Source organism: Myxine glutinosa, chromosome 1 (assembly GCF_964187855.1).
Source record: "Myxine glutinosa chromosome 1, kmMyxGlut1.1, whole genome shotgun sequence".
Classification (NCBI taxonomy): domain Eukaryota; kingdom Metazoa; phylum Chordata; class Myxini; order Myxiniformes; family Myxinidae; genus Myxine; species Myxine glutinosa.
In genome coordinates this window covers 161,671,100-161,690,052 of record NC_136261.1, presented here as the reverse complement: position 1 = coordinate 161,690,052, position 18,953 = coordinate 161,671,100, and the positions used below count along the sequence as shown (strand labels likewise).

Genomic DNA, 18,953 nt, shown 5'->3' with positions numbered 1-18,953 from the left:
TTAAAAGAAACTGGAAACCGGATCGGGTGAAAACGGAAGAAGAGGAGGAAGCGAAAAGCGGAGCAAGCAAGGTCGGGAAGAAAAGCCGAGCTGCTTTGAGGTCTTGAGCAGACGCTGGCGAACGTGGGTCACGAGCGAACTTTGGTTTTCCCGGGAAAGGGATTCCTGTGACAGAGTTGTGATCGCTGTGACAGATAAACCTGCGTGACAGGTTTTGCGGTCGATTCCGAAGAGAATCGTTGGAGAGCAGGTACACCTCCATTACGGGCCCGCCCACCATTTCGCCTCACTCCCGCCATTTCGCATCACTCCAGCCTTTTCACCTCGCTCCAGCCATTTCACCGCACCCAGCCATTAGCCTGGTTTGCGTGTGTAACGTGGATTTCGATTGGGAATTTGCGGTCCTCCGTTTGGGAGCCGTTGAACATTCATACCCGAAGGTGTGATTTCCCAGTCGCATTTTGGGTGCACCTTTGCGCCTCTTCGGCAGCGTTGACTGTCAGCCGACCTGGATTCTGGTCTGGATACGACCTGTTACTTGTGATCACAGGAGTGTGGATCGACTTTGGCCTGGTGCCGGGACAGAGACTTTGGGGAATGTTATTTTCGCTCACGTGGAGCACAGTGAGTTATTGAGTAAGAAACTGATGGTACCATCATAGGAATTATATGGTATTTTGGTTGTGCAATTGAAAGTATATTGTACTTGTGCTATTATTCTTGTGTGACATTAATACAATACTTGTTTTTTGGTAACAATCGGTTGGTGTGGTTTCACTATTGGTCATTGACACACATAACAACACATCTTTCTGCCGTGACTCCTTTCGGGGCTCGGAGGTACACCGTGACCGGGGTTCGGGGAGGAGCACGTAACAATACCCCAGAGAGGACAATAACATAACCCTTTCTGCTGCTCCTGTAGGGAATGTGTTTACTCGTATAATAAATGTGACATGCAACATAGTGTCACTCGTATAACTAAGCAAAGCTGCAAAGAAACTGCATTACATTCGAATACAAGAACAAAAAAAAACAATAGCGTACACTCAGTAAGACTGTCAAAATTGCAGTATCTTTGAATGAAATTTAGGAGAGCAAACCGGCAAGCCAAAAATATTAACTTATTTTCTCCATCTTCATTGATTGCTGATGATTCGCTATCAATTTGACAGTGAAACCTTGTGTGATTGGGCCTCCCAATCCGACCTCCAGTTGCTTTTTGATAGACAGAACCTGCGACTTTCTACTCAAGCCACTGGGGTGCCCACACCTGACCAACCTTGATCTTGCCTGGTGGAAGTCTAACTCCTCACCCACCCCTCAAAGGACTGTGTTCGTACGCTTCCCAAATACAAATACTCACCACCACACAGTTCTCATAAAGTATGCTCCCCGAGCTGCTTCCACTCCTACCTTACCTGCCAAGCACTGGACCTTCAGAAAAGCTGATTGGGATATGTACTATCTATCTATAATTCCAGTAATCTCTGTGTGTATGTTTGTATGTTTGTATGTCTGTGACCGCTGTTTCTCGACAACCACGGGTCCGATATACTTTAAACTTGCCAGGTATATTGCTGGGGACCCGAGGATGTGCCTTTTCAAGGTTTCATATTAATCGGACAAGTAGTTACCGAGCTATGTCCAAAAAACGATTCAACCAATCAGAGAGCAGCGAGCTATCACGTGTGCCGAACGTGCCGAACAGACTCTGCCTCGGACGGCACATTTGAGAGCGTATTCATTTATTTCACGTTGGCAAACTATGTTGGCGTTAAACTATGTTTTAAAACTAATTAAAACTAATTTGCGATTCTTTCGCTTTCCTGCGCGTTTGTGCACGCTATGGCGATTTCTTTACCAAACTCCGCAAGCCGTTCGCTTTGGACCAAACCATTTCATGTAAATAGAGGGGGGGGATTGTCACCGTACTCGCAAGCCGTTCGCTTTGGACCAAACCATTTCATGTAAATAGAGGGGGGGGATATAATTTTAGATATATATATAGTACGGGCATGCCCTAGTCTATCTATAATTCCAGTAATCTCTGTGTGTGTGTCTGTGTGTGTGTCTGTGTGTGTGTCTGTGTGTTTGTTTGTCTGTGACCGCTGTTTCTCGACAACCACGGGTCCGATATACTTGAAACTTGCCAGGTATATTGCTGGGGACCTGAGGATGTGCCTTTTCAAGGTTTCATATTAATCGGAGAAGTAGTTACCGAGCTATGGCGATTTAGCCGTTCGCCGTTCGCTTTGGCTTTGCGAATGGACCAAACCATTTCATGTAAATAGAGGGGGGGGGGGGGGTTCTACCGTACTCGCAAGCCGTTCGCTTTGGCTTTGCGAATGGACCAAACCATTTCATGTAAATAGAGGGGGGGGGGGTTCTGTGGTCGTTACTGCCACGTGGTTTCAAAGTTTTTTTTTGTTGTTGTTGTTTGCACGCATGTTTTTTTGCACCCACGTATGGGCACGCCCTAGTGATCTAAATGCAGACAGGCAGATAGAAGTCAAGCTAAACAACATCTGGCTTCCCTTCATGCATGCTCCTACATACCTCGGTGTGCAGATGAACTGGTCCCTGGCCTTCAGGCAGTATGCAGAGAGGGTAGCAGGGAAACAGCTGCTAGAGGTAACCTTATCTACAGACAGGTTGGCCATGACTAGGGAGCTGATTTCACTACCTTAAGCACCTCAGCTTTATACCCTGGTGTTGGGCTAGCGGCTAGGGTGCCGGCTTAGGATCCGAGGATCCTGAGTTCGAATCCCGGTCGATTGCTGAATTAACGCCAGGGGGGTTGACTCAGCCTGTCATCCTTCCGAGGTCGGCTAATTGAGTACCAGTTCACTGGTAATTCCCTGTTTGTCGTTAAAGGCGGCAAAAAGGGTTGGCGGCAGGAAGGGCATCCAGCCGTAAAACATTGCTTCAAAAAGGGGACCGAAAAACCACAACAACCACGGTTCCCGAAAAAGGCCAACCCCCGCTTCGCGGGGAAAAATGGCCTCTAAAGGTGTTTTTTTTTTTTTTTTTAAGCACCTCAACACTTGCCCTGGTACAATTCCCTGCAGAATACTACGTGTCCACATGGGGAAGGCACAACACTAAGGTTGATGTGAAAAAACCCTACTTGCACCCATTACCTCCCAGTCCTTGCATGCATCCATCCATCACATTTGACAAGTTTCACAGAACTTGTCGCTCCCCCCCCCCCCCCCCCCCCCCTCATCAAAAAAAAGGTTGAAGAGCCACAATCCCTATCCTAGAGTTGCTCAAACCTATATCACAGTGCAGATGATGGCCTGAACAAACACGCAGTAGATGAAACAATGGCATACCTACCAACGCAGAAGTCGGTCTACAACACCTTCCCTGTTCCACCAAGCCCCCTGGTTGTGATCTGCCTAGGAAGGAATGGTGTTGCCTTAACGGACGCTGAATGGGTGTTGGCAGATTTCACCACAACATGTTCTCCTGGGCCCTTGCTGACTCACCAGACCGTGAATGTGGCCTCCTCCAGACAGCAGATCATCTTGTGCAAGACTGCCCCATACATCACCTAGAAGGAAGATGGCAAGAATTGGAGCACCTGACCACAAGGACCAGCGATCTTAACGTCGTAAACGAACAACTCAGAAGCACACCATATGAAACAAGAATTCCTGATTTGAGCTACCTACCCATCGCTATAACATTCTTAGAGACTCATTAACGTCCCTTCCAGAAGGAGAGAAGAAGTTATTGTAATGGGAGAACGCAGCACGGACGGACGGACGGACACACACACACACACACGGACACACACACACACACGGACACACACACACACACACACACACGGACACACACACGGACACACACACACACACGGACACACACACACACACGGACACACACACACACACACACACACACACACACACACACACACACACACACACACACACACACACAGGGTTGGAAGGGGAGGGAGGAAACGCAAACATAAGAGGGGTTAACACGGACCAGGGGCAGAGCATGTGGACTGGGGACTGGAGCAGAGGTGCATGGGGTGGGGACACACAAAAATTAATTAAAGTGTTACAAAAACGAAGTACAGTACCCCCCCCAAAGCTCACCATCCTCGAGGATAAGGGCAGGTGTATTTTCAGCTTACCTGCAGTAATAATCAGGACACCCATGTATGAGCATACCATCAGCCTATTTAATGATAAACAATTTCATAGCAGTAATAGATTTTACCTTGTACGACGACTCTTAGTAACTACTTGGAGAGCCAACATACCTGGCGAGAGAACAACTGGCAGATACAGGATTCCTTAAAAAGCAATTGTCTCCAAATTTTCACACTATGTTTTTATTAAAACACAAAAAGATAAATATAGTGCATCTCAATGTTGATGCAAAACTTTAGAACATCTCCAGTGTGTCAGTGCTGCCGAAGCAGTCTCATGACAAGGAATACACTGGGGAGTTTGTCATTGCCTTTCCAGCGGCAATAAAGGAGGAGGGGGGGGGGGGGGGACGTGAAGGTGGGGGAGAACTTTGACTAACTGATGATGTCAACCATGCTAACAGAACATCCAAACATCGAAAACGATTCTATATTCCATAGATAATAATGAGAATAAGATTAAATACTGTTCATCTCTGTTCCAGGGATGTAAGTAAGTAAGCCATGATAAACAAGCTTGTATCCAGAAGACACTTGCTATTTAAACACGAACAAGTCAGATTTACGAAATGCATCCGATACAAACAGTGGAGGAAAGTAGAGTGGTAAAGGAATGCAAATCACATTTAATAGGTTACTAGGCTCCACAAACAAATTATCTTTACCTCACATCTATAATAATAAAAGGCAGTGTCCGTCCGTCTCCTCCATTACTCCAAAACCATGAAACCTAGCGGCCCCAAACTTTGCATGCACAAACCTGGACCTCCAACAGATTGCAATGATGAAAACTGGGTGTTTGGTTGTGTTACAACACCCTTTTTGAAGATGATTAACGAGGTGCTCATAAGAAAAAACCCGAAAAAGCCTTACCAATATAGCGGCCCACCATCTTGATCAGCCCACTACCACTCACTGGGTTCTTAAGCCACCTTTTGTTTTGGCCGATTCAAACGTGCCTTGCCTTGGAAACACGATTGATTAATCATTACATAATTGAAGCATATCATCAAAATCTGGATTCGGTTTTGAGGATTGGATCCTGTAGACTAAATAAGTATCCAAATCTGGCGTGAAATCTGACAAAATTTACCATATCTAGTGATTTTGATAACTAAGTGTATGTATTCATTTATTTAAGCGAGGCTGTCATTCTCCTTCTGGGGTTCGTTTTTTAAATTTAACTTAATAATCATTGTTAACTTAATTCATACTTTTGTGGGATAGATCTTTCCTGGATGATCTTTGATCTTTCCTGATCAAAGATCTTTAGATGATCAAAGATAGATGATCTTTCCTGGGAAAACCACATTTCAAATCTGGCCTCCAAAGCCAGTCGCCGACTGGGCATCCTCCGTCGTGCGAAGTCCTTCCTTGGCACACCTGAGCTCCTCACCACATACAAGGCTTTCATCCGCAGCTCAATGGAATACTGCTCTCCCCTCTGGGCTGGTGCTCCTGCCTCACACCTAGCTCGTCTTCACGCTGTTGAAACCAAAGCATTCAGAATCATTGGAATCTCCCGCGATGAAGCTAACTCCAAGGGCCTCTCACTCACTCACCGCAGGCAGGTTGGTGGTCTTTCCGTCTTCTACCGACTCCTCTCTGGCCTTGCCCCCCCAGCTCTCTCTGGGCTCTGTCCCGCAAATATTCCTACAGGTCGCACAAGATCTGCCTGCAACCCTCTTATGGTTAAACTGCCAAAATCAAGACTCTCTGCTCACCTTCACTCCTTCATTCCTCTTTTCTCCAGCCTCTGGAACAAACTCCCTCACTCTCTTCAATCCCACTCCACCCTCCAGGTCTTTAAAACAGCTGTTCACCACCATCTCTTATCTTCCCCCATCCAAAACCTTGATCTTTTCTACCCCCGCTAATTTCACCCCAATTCCACTTTTTTGAAATACCAACTTCTGTCCTGGAAGTCCGTGGTGTCCTTGTGTTTCATACTTCTCCCACCCCCCCCCCCCTCCTTCCCACACCTCCTCCCCCCCAAGCCCTCTCCCTCCCACACATCTCCCTGCTCTCAATGTTGTGTGCTCTCAAGTGTTTGTGTGCTTCCCCTTCTCTCCCCATCTTGTCTTCCGCTCCCTCTTTTTATATATTTTGTCTGTCTGGTTGATTTGTTTGTGTAGTAAATGTCAGCTCTTTCACGAGCCTCGATTCAGTATACAAAAAAAAAAAAAAAAAAAAAAAATTGTGTAGCACTCCACTGTACCTACGATCTGTTTTTAAAATTCCCTCTCGATGATGGACCCAGATTGCGTATATTTTAAAGTATTTACGAGGTAGTGTTCCGAACATTACCTTACCGGCCATTTCAACCAGAAGCAATCAGCTTGCTATCGCTTGCCAAGCCAGCCATTCCTTATCACCAATTTTGTTGGAGTGCTTGCTGGAGTGCTTAAGCCGCTTGGTTGGCGAGGGCTCTACAAATGGAGTGAGAAATGCCTGTGTACTTAATTAATTAGTTACAAGGGCGGGGACGTTTGGGTGTGTCATAACACCCTTTTTGAATATGATTAAAGAGGTGAACCACCACTTGGTGAATGCTATTCAGGCTGCTTTTGCAAGCCATGGCGTTACAGTAGAAAGAGCTCCCTTTTTGTTTTTACTTACCCTTTTTTTATTGACTAACATTTTTGTGCGATATACTTTCATTGTATTAATAGTTATATTAATACACCTGTAAAAATATACTTAATAAAAAACAATCAAAATCAAACGTCGTGTTTGGAACTTAAATCAAATGTCCGCCATGTCAAATTATATCACTGCAAATGTAAAATCGACATTTTGTCTGCTCTCAGTGGTTTCCACATTTCGCTGATTTGCTGCTTGATTTTCACATTTATAGAAGACAATTTAAAGGTAAATCTTAGTGGTTGACGTTTTTGTGTTTGATGTACTTCATCTGTGCTGTCCACCCAGAAAACAAAGTAATGCTTTTTAGCAGTCAGAACTGCTGCTAAGCTTAAGCCTCCATTTTGTTTCGGCCTATTCAAACATGCCTTGCCTTGGAAACATGGTCATTGATAAAATTACATAATTGAAGCATATCATCAAAATCTGGATTCGGATATGAGGATTGGATCCTGTAGACCAAATAAATGTCGAAATCTGGAGTGAAATCTGACAAAATTTACCATATCTAGCAATTCCCCCCCGCCCCTCTCCCTTCCCTCTTACCCTCCTCTCTCTCCCCCATCCCCTCCCCACCCCCCTCTCCCTTCCGTTCCCTTCCCTTCCCCCCCTCCCACCCCTTCTCTTCATATTCCTGTCAGGTAGCGACTCATTGTTACTTGGCAATGCCAAGTAAATTTTGTTCGTTGGAAGTAAAGAAAGCCACAGTGGCTGAAGAGCAGATTCTCTGTATTCGCCACAACAGGTTTAGCCACAGGTTTCCCACAATCGAGAGTACCACTACGTTAGTACATGAACATTAAAGGTGCCACGTTGATAAACAAAGACGACTCGTCCACAAAGACTCATTTATCGATTCAGAGATGGTAAAGCACAGGCCATCACCCTCCTGGAGGACAACGGCCAACAGGGTTAACATGCTTGTTCTAGACCAACAATGGCTTGGTGGAGATTAACATTAACAAGTTCAAGTGTTTCAAACAGGCTGATGCAAGAACTCAAAGATCTCTGTGCTTCTTACCTCCACCACCAAAGGTGGTGGTAGCCATGACTGGCTACCACCAGTCATGAATCCACCACCAAAGGTGGATGGAGGTTATGTTTTCACCCCTGTCTGTTTGTCTGTGAACAAAATATCTCAAAAAGTTTTGGACGGATTCAGACGAAATTTGGCAGAGATGTGGCGTGTGACAAGGACCAAATGATTATATTTTGGTGAAGATCCGGATTCGGATCTGGCTCCGATAACTTTTTAAGTGATTATTCACCATTGGGAGATAGGATATCTCAAAAAGTTGTGGACTGATTTGGACAAAACTTGGTGGACCGGTTGGGGGTCTGACAAGGACAAATAGATTTGATGTTGGTGAAGATCTGAATATGGATTCGGATATGAGAATTATTTAATTTTTCAAGTGATTCTTCACAATTGAGTGATAGGGCCAACCAGGCGGAGGTATGCTCTCTGAGTGCCATTCTAGTTCCAAGATGTGTTCGACCACCTGATACTGAGACTGTTTATTTCGCCGGACACTCTGTCATTGGAACCGGCTACCACCATCATGCACCTCTTCACTGGAGTCATTCAAAATACAGTTAAATCAGATCTAATTACCATATACTGTAGTCATGAATCCAAACGCTGCATGATAATAATAATAATAATAATAATAATAATAATAATAATAATAATAATGATGGAAAAAAGACGGAAGGATGAAGAAGTAAAGAAAAGAAAGAAAGGGAAGAAGGGAAAAGGAGAGGCAGTAAAAAAGAAAGGAAGGAAGGGAAAAGGAAAGGAGGAAGGGAAAAAGGAAAGGAGGAAGGGAAAAAGGAAAGGAGGAAGGAAAGGAGGAAGGGAAAAAGGAAAGGAGGCAGGGAAAAGGGAAAGGAGGAAGGAAAAGGGAAAGGAGGAAGGAAAAATTAAATGAGGAAGGAAAAAGGAAAGGAGGAAGGAAAAAGGAAATGAGGATGGAAAAAGGAAATGAGGATGGGAAAAAGGAAAGGAGGAAGGGGAAAAGGAAAGGAGGATGGGAAAAGGAAAGGAGGAAGGGGAAAAGGAAAGGAGGAATGGAAAAGGAAAGGAGGGATGGAAAAGGAAAGGAGGGATGAAAAAGGAAAGGAGGAATGAAAAGGAAAGGAGGAATGAAAAGGAAAGGAGGAATGAAAAGGAAAGGAGGAATGAAAAGGAAAGGAGGAATGAAAAGGGAAGGGAGGAATGAAAAAGGAAAGGATGAAGGAAAAAGGAGGAAGGAAGAAATAAGCAGGAAGAAAGAATAAAAGTAATCATTCGCTCATATAACACCAATAAGGTACCGTGCGTGACAAAATATCCAAAATTCACTTACGTGGAGCATATGGAGATTGATTAAAGAGTTATGTTTGGAAGGAGCTAACTCATGCTCGGCTTCTGGAAAAAACATCCTTTGCTATCGACCGATCCTGGACAGTGTTTGCAGAACAGATATGCTCACAGGCTGCCCTGTGCTCCAAGGACTTCGAGTGATTTGTCATGTCGTCCTTTTGGGTTTGACAGCCTCTTTGCCGGCGGTAAAGACATTACTTTTCTTCCGGTCTCACTAAAATCCGAAATGGACTCAAAATCCGAAATGGAGCGAAATGGACCTTCAAAATCATCCGAAATGGGTTAGGGTTGTTAGGGTTGTTAGGGTTGTTAGGGTGGTTAGGGTGGTTAGGGTTAGGGCTAGGGTTAGGGTGGTTAGGGTTAGGGTTGTTAGGGTTAGGGGTACTTAATTAACATTATGAAGGAGCTGGGGCTCCCACGTCGATCGGAAGAATGGACGCGACAAAAAGCTAGAATTCATCCGAGTTGCTTTAATGAAATCAAACACTCAGGCACACTGAAAACCCGTTTATCGGGCAGCAATATATATACCAATTATCCCGGAGCGTTTGCCCAGGCCCGGCGCCAGGGGGCGTGGCCCAGCGTCCCGACCGAGGCCTGGCAAGTTGAGCGCGGGCCTGCCCGGGCGTCCTGGACGAGCCCGGCATGGTGATCGCTCCGCGTCCTTGATAGGTGCAAGGCGATTGTGAAAACCCAGCGGCAGCCGCTACACACGTCCCCCCAGAATCGACTTGCACCGGCAGGGTCAATTTGAGGGGGGTCCTGATGACCCGGCCGAAGCGACCCCTGGCGGGTCGTGGGAGGGGGTCCGGTGAGGTGGTGGGCGGTCGAGTGGGGGGCACCGTGGACGGGGGGCGGCCTCGCCGCGGCGGAAGGGCCACCCGTGGTGGGTGGTCGACGTCCACGTGCGCCGGCTTGAGGCGGTCCACCGCAATCCGGTCCGACCTGCCGCCGATGTCGATGACGAACGACTTGTCGTCCCGTCGCAGCACCCGGAAGGGCCCGTCGTACGGCGGCTGGAGTGGCCACCGATGTGCGTCGTGACGCACAAAAACATACTCCGCTGTGCGGAGTGCTGGGGGGACGTAGGACTGGGGGTCACCGTGGCGGGATGTTGGCACGGGGGCAAACCGTCGGGCGGCCTCCTGGAGGTCCGAGCGCTGGTGAGCTGCGGACCAGGGACTGGTAGCGTCGGGCACGAATTCGCCCGGGACGCGTAGCGCCTGGCCATAGACAAGCTCGGCGGTGGATGCCTGGAGGTCCTCCTTGGGGGCCGTGCGAAGGCCCAAAAGGACCCACGGCAGCCGGTCGGCCCAACCGCCGTCTTGAAGGCCGGCCATGAGCGCGGCCTTCATGGAGCGGTGGAATCGCTCGCACAACCCGTTTGCTTGGGGGTGGTAGGCCGTAGTACGGTGGAGCTTGACCCCCAGGTTGCGGGCGACCGCGCCCCACAGCTCGGAGGTGAACTGTGGTCCGCGGTCTGACGAGATGTCCGCCGGTGCGCCGAAGCGGGCGACCCAGGTGGCGATGAAAGCCTGCGCCACGTCGGCGGTGGTGGTGGAGACGAGGGGAACGGCCTCCGGCCACCTGGTGGTCCTGTCCACCATGGTGAGCAGGTGTGTGAACCCCCGTGACGGGGGGAGGGGGCCCACCAGATCCACGTTGACGTGGTCGAAACGTCGTTCGGGCACGGTGAAAGGTGCCAGCGGGGCCTGGGTGTGTCGGTGGACCTTGGCCCGTTGGCAGGCCGTGCAGGTGCTGGTCCAATCGCGGACGTCCCGACGAAGGCCGTGCCAGACGAAACGCGCCGACACCAGCTTCTGGGAAGCTTTCCGGCCCGGGTGGGAAAGGCCGTGGAGGGAGGCGAAGATGCGGCGTTGCCAGGTGACGGGCACGATGGGGCGAGGCTGGCCTTGGGAGACGTCGCAGAGCAGGACAGTGTCCGCGCAGGGGATGTCGGCCAGGCGGAGGCCCGTGTCCGCCGCCCGGAGGGCTTGCACCGTGGTGTCGGTGGTTTGGTCCGCCGCCATAAGCGCAAAATCCACGCCCAGGTGGACCGCGTTCGCGCTGGCCCGGGAAAGACAGTCGGCCACGGCGTTGTTTTTGCCGGCGACGTGCCGGATGTCCGTGGTAAACTCCGACACGGCGGAGAGGTGGCGCTGTTGGCGGGCCGACCATGGCTCCGTGACCTTGGCCATGGCGTAAACCAACGGCTTGTGGTCGACGAACGCCGTGAAAGGTCGGCCCTCCAGGAGGTGGCGGAAATGGCGGACGGCCAGGTGTAGACCGAGGAGCTCCCGGTCAAATGTGCTGTATTTGAGCTCGTTCGGCCGGAGCTGCCGGCTGAAAAAAGCGAGTGGCTGCCAAACCCCGTTCACCCATTGCTCATGTACGGCGCCCACCGCGTAGTCGGAGGCATCCGTGGTGAGGGCGATGGGAGCATTGAGCACCGGGTGAGCGAGCAGTGTTGCGTCGGCGAGGGCCCGCTTTGAGCGTTGGAAGGCCGCATCCATTGCTGCGGACCAGGCGATGTCGTGCTTGGCCGGCTTGCCCCGGAGGGCTTCGTAGAGGGGCCGCATGAGTTGAGCAGCGCGGGGCACGAAGCGGTGATAAAAATTCACCATTCCCAGGAATTCCTGCAGGGCCTTTATGGTGCGGGGACGCGGGAACGTGGTGATGGCCTCGACCTTGGTTGGCAGCGGCACGGCCCCGTTCTTGGTGATGTGGTGGCCCAAAAAATCAACGGCCGTCGTGCCGAAGTGGCATTTGGCCGGGTTGACGATGAGGCCGTGCTCGCTGAGGCGCCCGAACAGTGTTCGGAGGTGGAGGAGGTGCTCGGCCCGGGACGTGCTGGCGACGAGGATGTCGTCCAGGTAAACGAAAAGGAACGGCAGGTCACGCAGCACGCCGTCCATCAAGCGCTGGAACGCCTGAGCCGCGTTCTTGAGACCAAACGGCATCCGCAAGAATTCGAATAAGCCGAACGGCGTGATGACTGCCGTTTTAGGGACGTCGGCCGCCCTGACAGGTACCTGGTGATATCCCCGTATGAGATCAATTTTCGAAAAAATGACCCGTCCCGCCAGACGGGCGGAGAAGTCTTGGATATGCGGGATCGGGTACCTGTCGGGGGTGGTAGCGTCATTGAGACGGCGGTAGTCGCCACACGGGCGCCATCCACCCCCCGGCTTTGGCACGATGTGCAGTGGCGAGGCCCACGCGCTATCGGAGCGCCGCACGATGCCGAGGTGCTCCAACGCGTCGAATTCGGCCTTCGCTACGGCGAGCTTGGCTGGGTCGAGGCGGCGGGCCCTGGCGTAGACCGGCGGGCCCGTGGTTGGTATGTGGTGCTCGATCCCATGCCGTACTGCGACGGCCGAAAACGTCGGCCGCGTGAGGGCCGGGAACTCCGTGAGCAGGCGAGCAAACTCGTTCGCCGCCGGGACGGTGCATGCCAGCTCGGTCGGCGCGGAGCTGCTCAATGTGCATACCAGGGAGCTGAAGGTTTCAGCGTTGATTAAACGACGCCGTTGGACGTCCACCAGCAGTCCGTGTGCGCAGAGGAAGTCGGCGCCTAGCAGAGCCATGGGCACGTTGGCGGTTACAAACGTCCAAGCAAAGCGTTGGCCGCCGAAGCAGAGGGTGACGTTGCGCGGGCCGAAGGTGCGGATAGTCGATCCGTTGGCCGCAACCAAGGAGGGGCCGCAAACCGCGGATTGCCTGTCCTGGTCGGAGGCGGGTATGACGCTCAGTTGGGCGCCGGTGTCGCACAGGAAGCGCCGTCCGGACGCTTTATCCGTGATGAACAGTAAGTTGCCTGTGTGGCCGGCGCTCATGGCTGGTAATGAACGCCGGCCCGGCCGTTTCCCGGCCTGCCGAAGGTGCACGGGGGTCGGCATGTCCGGGCCTTCTGTCCGAACCTGGCATGATAGTAACACCACGCTTGGTCAGGTGGAGGCCTCGGTCGTCGTGCTGGAGGTGGTCGGCTCGGTAGAGCGGCCGCCAATTGCGTCGGCAGTTCGGCCGTCGACCGTGCCGGGTGCTCGGGCGCCATGGGTGTTGCGTCGGACGGCGGTGGGTCCCATGTCGCCGCTGCGATGCGCTGTCCTGCGGCGGAGATCTTGTCGGCTTCTCTGGCAAGGGCCCGGGGATCTGTGATCGTCGTGCTTGCCAGGGCGAGGCGTACCGGGTTAGGCAGCTGACGGAGGAACAGCTCCCGGAACAGGAATGCCGGAGAGTGCTCGCCGAGCAGTGAAAGCATGTAGTCCATTCGCTCGGAAGGGCGCGTGTCGCCGAGCTCAGGCAGTTCGAGCAGGCGCCGTGCGCGTTCCGCCGATGGGAGGGCGAAAGCATCGAGGAGCAGCTTCTTAATCGCGCCGTATTTGTCAGCGGCTGGCGGGCTTTCGAGGAGGCTCAGGGCGCGGGCCGCGGTAGCCGACCCGAGCGCAGCTACCACATGGTGGAAGCGGGTGTCGTCGGCCGTGACGCCTCGCAGGGCGAACAGGGACTCCGCCTGCGCGAACCAAACCGCCGCGTGAGCCTCCCAGAAGGTAGGCAGTTTAAGGGCGACTGCCGTGTCCATGTCGATAGGTCACCAATGAAGGAGCTGGGGCTCCCACGTCGATCGGAAGAATGGACGCGACAAAAAGCTAGAATTCATCCGAGTTGCTTTAATGAAATCAAACACTCAGGCACACTGAAAACCCGTTTATCGGGCAGCAATATATATACCAATTATCCCGGAGCGTTTGCCCAGGCCCGGCGCCAGGGGGCGTGGCCCAGCGTCCTGGCTGCGGCCTGGCAAGTTATGGGCGAGCCTGCCCGGGCATCCTGGACGAGCCCGGCATGGTGATCGCTCCGCGTCCTTGATAGGTGCAAGGCGATTGTGAAAACCCAGCGGCAGCCGCTACAATTACATTTTATTCATTCCTCACCTGTTTTAGATCAGTATTTTAACATTTAATTTTACTACTGAATCACCATCCATTTCGGATGTTATTGAGGTTGGTTTAATATGTTGTGTATGAAATGAAATGAAAAGTGTAGGCTATTGGGAAGTTATTGGTTATTTTGAGGTCCATTTCGCTCCATTTCGGATTTTAGTGAGACCCCTTTTCTTCTCTTTAATACATAAGTTACAGAGGAGATTTTTGTCTTTGTTTAATTGGAGCCAGGGATCGCGTCTAAATTGAAGAACTGACTGACGTTTGTTTCGCCGTATCGGACAACATATTGGAGTCGACACGCCGCGCAAAGGCTCACGGGATAGATCGAGTTCATCCACTCAGCCAATGCCAATCAGAAAGGTGTTTAACGACAAGAACGGGGCGTGTCACCGAGAGGGAATGAATGGCGCGCGTGCGAATGAAAATTGTTTACACAAACTAGCCTTTCCATCTCTTTCTCGCAGACACGAAGAAAAACACAGCAGGCACAAAAGCAAGGGATTACTGCAGTTACTGTGCCCCCAAACACGATATACCATGAAGGACAGTCCGCACCGACACACAGCTCCATTATACAGTATACGAATCTACCATATAAAAGTGTGTGTGTGTGTGTGTGTGTGTGTGTGTGTGTGTGTGTGTGTGTGTGTGTGTGTGTGTGTGTGTGTGTGTGTGTGTGTGTGTGTCCGTGTGTGTGTCCGTGTGTGTCCGTGTGTGTGTCCGTGTGTGTGTCCGTGTGTGTGTCCGTGTGTGTGTCCGTGTGTGTGTCCGTGTGTGTGTGTCCCTTGACAACGCTAGGTTTTAAAGACTGAGTAGTGCTTTAGGAGAGATTTGAGTGGGGAGGAATGGGGGGTGGGGGAGGCGATGTTTAAAGGGGCAATATTTGAACACGACTGTGCCAACCGGTTAAAAGACCCTGAAGACCCAATGAACCCCAAACACCCAAAATACCCTGTAGTCTGTTAAAGACACAAAAGACCATGAAGACCATGAAGATTCAGAAGAGCCCAAGGACCCCAAGGACCCAGAAGACCCAAACAACCACAAGGACCCAAAAGACCCCCCAAGGACTCAGAAGACCCCCCCCCCCTCCTCCCAGGACTCAGAAGACCTCCACCCCCAAGGACTCAGAATACCCCCAAGGACTCAGAAGACTCCCCAAGGACTCAGAAGACTCCCCAAGGACTCAGAAGACTCCCCAAGGACTCAGAAGATCCAAAATACCCCAAAGATGCAATGGACCCCAAACACCCAAAATACCCCAAAGACCCAAAAGACCCTGAAGACTGTGAAAGACCATGAAGGCCCAAAATACCCTGAGGACCCCAAAGACCCAAAAGACTGAAAAGACCAAATGGACCCCAAAGACCCAAAATATCCCAAATACCCAAAATATCCCAAAGAACCAAAAGACCCTGAAGACCCAATGGACCCCAAACACCCAAAATACCCGGAAGACCCAAAAGACCCCGAGGATCCAAAAGACCCAAACAATCCCGAGGACCCAAATGACCCAGAGGACCCAAAATACCCCAAGGACCCAAAATACCCCAAGGACCCAGAAGACCTCAAGGACCCAGAAGACACAAAAGACCCTGAAGACCCAATGGGCCTCAAACACCCAAAATACCCCGAAGACAATGAAGACTGATAAAGACACAAAATACTCCAAATACCCAAATGGCCCCAAAAATCCTAAAAGACCCAAAAGACCACGAAGACTCAAAAGACCCCGAAGACACTTAAAGCCCCGAAAACCCATAAACACCCCAAAGGCCCAAAATGCCCCAAAGACCCTTAAAACCCTGAAGACCCAAAAAGTCCCTTAAGACTGTTAAACACCCAAAAGACCATGAAAAACCAAAATATCCCAAAGACCCAAAATACCCCAAAGACCCTTAAATACCTTGAAGACCCAAAATACCCCAAAGACACCAAGACCCTTAAATATCCAAAGGCCCACAAAAACCCAAAAGACCCTGAAGACCCATAAATACCCAAAATACCCCCAAGGACCCAGAAGACCCCAAGGAAACAGAAGACCCCCAAGGACCCAGAAGACCCCAAGGACCCAGAAGACACAAAAGACCCTGAAGACCCAATGGGCCCCAAACACCCAAAATACCCTGAATACCCCAAAGACACTGAAGACTGATAAAGACCCAAAATACTCCAAAGACCCCAAAAAATCCAAAATCCTTAAAGACCCAAAAGACCACGAAGACTCAAAAGACCCCCAAGACCCTTAAAGCCCCAGAGACCCCAAAAAAACCAAAATCCTTAAAGACCCAAAAGACCCAAAAGACCACAAAGACCCAAAATACCCCAAAGACCCAAAATACCCCAAAGACCCAAAACACCCCCAAAATACCCCAAAGACCCTTCAAAACCCTGAAGACCCCAAGGACCAAAATGACCCAGAGGACTTAAAAGACCGACATGTCCCTGAAAACCCAAAATACCCCCAAAGACACCAAGACCCTTAAATATCCAAAAGACCACAAAAACCCAAAAGACCCGAAGACCCATAAAGACCCTAAATACCCTAAGACCATTAAAGACCCAATGACCACAAAGACCCAAAAGACCACAAAGACCCTGAAGACCCAAAAGACTATGAAGACTGTTAAAGACCCAAATGACCACAAAGACCCAAAATACCTCAAAGACCTTTAAATACCATGAAGACCGAAAGGATCGAAAAGACCCAGAAGTCCTAATAGACCCCAAAAGACCACAATATCCAAAATATCCAAAAGACCCTTAAAGACCAAGAAAACCCCAAAAACCCCGAAGAACGAAAAAATCGAAAAGACCCAGCAGCCCGAAAAGACCCAAAATAACCCATAGACCCTTAAAGACCCAAACAATCCAAAAGACTGAAAAGACCCTGGAGCCCCTTCAAGACCCTGAAGACCCAGTGGAACCCAAATTACCCCTAAAACACAAAATACCATGAAGACCCTTAAATACCCCAAAGATCCAGATCAAGGACCCAAAATATTCGAATGACTCAAAAGACCTAGAGGACCCAAAAGACTCAAAAGACACAAAAGATGCTGAAGACACTGAGGACCCCAAGGACCCAAATGACTCAGAGGACACAAAAGACCACAAGGACTCCGAAGACCCAAAAGAAGAGCCTCAAGGTGTACAGAAGCATATTTTTTTCATCACAATAAATACAAGGCACAGGGAGGTGAAATTTGCTGCACGTGATGTGCAATGCGCACAGAGTAAAACGAGTGTTCATTTACATCTGGAGGATGTCTTACAAATAAAGCTGATATAAGCATCCCTGACACGAGGCCCATGCCCATACTTCAGACTTTGGCATGCTCACATGGCTGTACCGTCAAAAACTGTTGCAACCCTTCTTTTGACGGGCTTTATACTAGTATATAATAATCAAACCGATGTTGGTTGTATTCATTTCCATGGCAACGATGGCCTCAGCAGCTCTACAATACAGCACGCTTATCTCGTTATCCTGACTAACCTATCTTACAAGGTTAAACTGATTATTTGGACTTGTGTACCTTTTCTCGCTTATTTAGCTTGCCAACCAATATGGCGACAGCGCACTGCATCATGGGTACTGAACCACCTCCAACTCCCGTGCTTGCAGGACCGTTCCCAAAAATCGATTTAAAACCATCATAATGTGTTATTCCTCACGTCGGAGCCATTTTGCGAATTATAGTCTTTGTCATCTTTTGTTATTTCTCTCTGCACCATCGTTCTGTAAATTCCTCCGAGATTTTGGTGAAAACCCAAGCAACACGTCTGTAAGACCATAATTCTTTTTGGACACGCAGCCCAAATGGTGACTAATGCCTTTACTTGATGGGATTCCCTGGCCTGCAATCGATTGGGAAATAAAAGCTAGAGCCTCCACGCCATTTTCTCCGGCCGCCATCTTTTTTCACGCCTCTTCTTCTTCCTCAATTACCAATGGCCCAAACACAAACACGTGACGTAGCTACCAAAACACGAGGAAAAAAATCACATGACCCTCAGATTGATCAAAACAGATTTATCATATCCAAGCAAGCTTGGACAATATGGCTCATTAATATCCACAACTTTAAATGCAGACGGGAAAGCGCTTTAACTAGATCCGGCGGATGATGTGCTCACGAGTCGTGATAGATGCAAATTTACGTTGTAAATTTTTTAACTAATTATAATTAGATTTCACGAATCACGAATGAAAATTTTCATTAATCAAATTACATTTCACAAAACAAAAATTTCCACACTAAGAGAGAAAATGAACCACAGCCACGCTACGGATGCTCAGTTGATACATCTTCATCTTGCGATAACATTAACAAAGGACAGGTAGGTTGTAAATGGCTTACCTTCTGTAGATTGCGTGTCTGCGATTGTCCCAGGCTGAAGAATGCCCCTTCCTTCGGGCAAGTGTCCCAACATCGCATCAAACACATCGTAATACTCGCTCGTTTTAAATTCAACGTCATTTTGCATGTTGTGATTTTTAATCCGTCTGTACTCCTGCTTCATTCGCTTTAACTTCTCTCGACATTGTTGCGCCGTTTTACGAATGCCAATCTTGGCGAGCTCGTCTGATAGACTGCAGTATACCAATTCATTACGTCTGAAGTTTCTTAATTGCAGCTGAACGGTTTCATTCGTCCAAAGACTGACTAAAGCTCTCACTTGGTGCGTCTCCCAATATAGCGTTTTTCCGTTGCTCACCGCACCACGATCGGAAAGCAGGTCCATGCTGTATGCCATCTTGCCGGCTTTCTTCGACGAACTGTACTTGCGTGATGACGTAACTGCGCCGTACGTGCTGGCC

General features: G+C 49.6%; 1 protein-coding gene across 3 annotated transcripts in view; it reads right to left on the bottom strand.

The window, feature by feature from the left end:
- The window catches only part of LOC137430718 (uncharacterized), a 148,152-nt gene extending 129,235 nt beyond the window's left edge, over positions 1–18,917 (bottom strand). Inside the window, exons 1-2 of one of the 3 annotated variants that reach the window (XM_068121497.2) lie at positions 18,493–18,917; positions 3,495–3,559 (exon numbers count right to left, since the gene is read on the bottom strand). In XM_068121497.2, the coding sequence (XP_067977598.2) occupies positions 3,495–3,559; positions 18,493–18,889 (462 nt within the window). In that variant the 5' untranslated portion in view covers positions 18,890–18,917. The remainder of the gene's footprint in view (positions 1–3,494; positions 3,560–18,492) is intronic. The other 2 variants (XM_068121509.2, XM_068121503.2) reach the window with 2 other exon arrangements.
- Between the last annotated feature and the right edge of the window lie 36 nt (positions 18,918–18,953).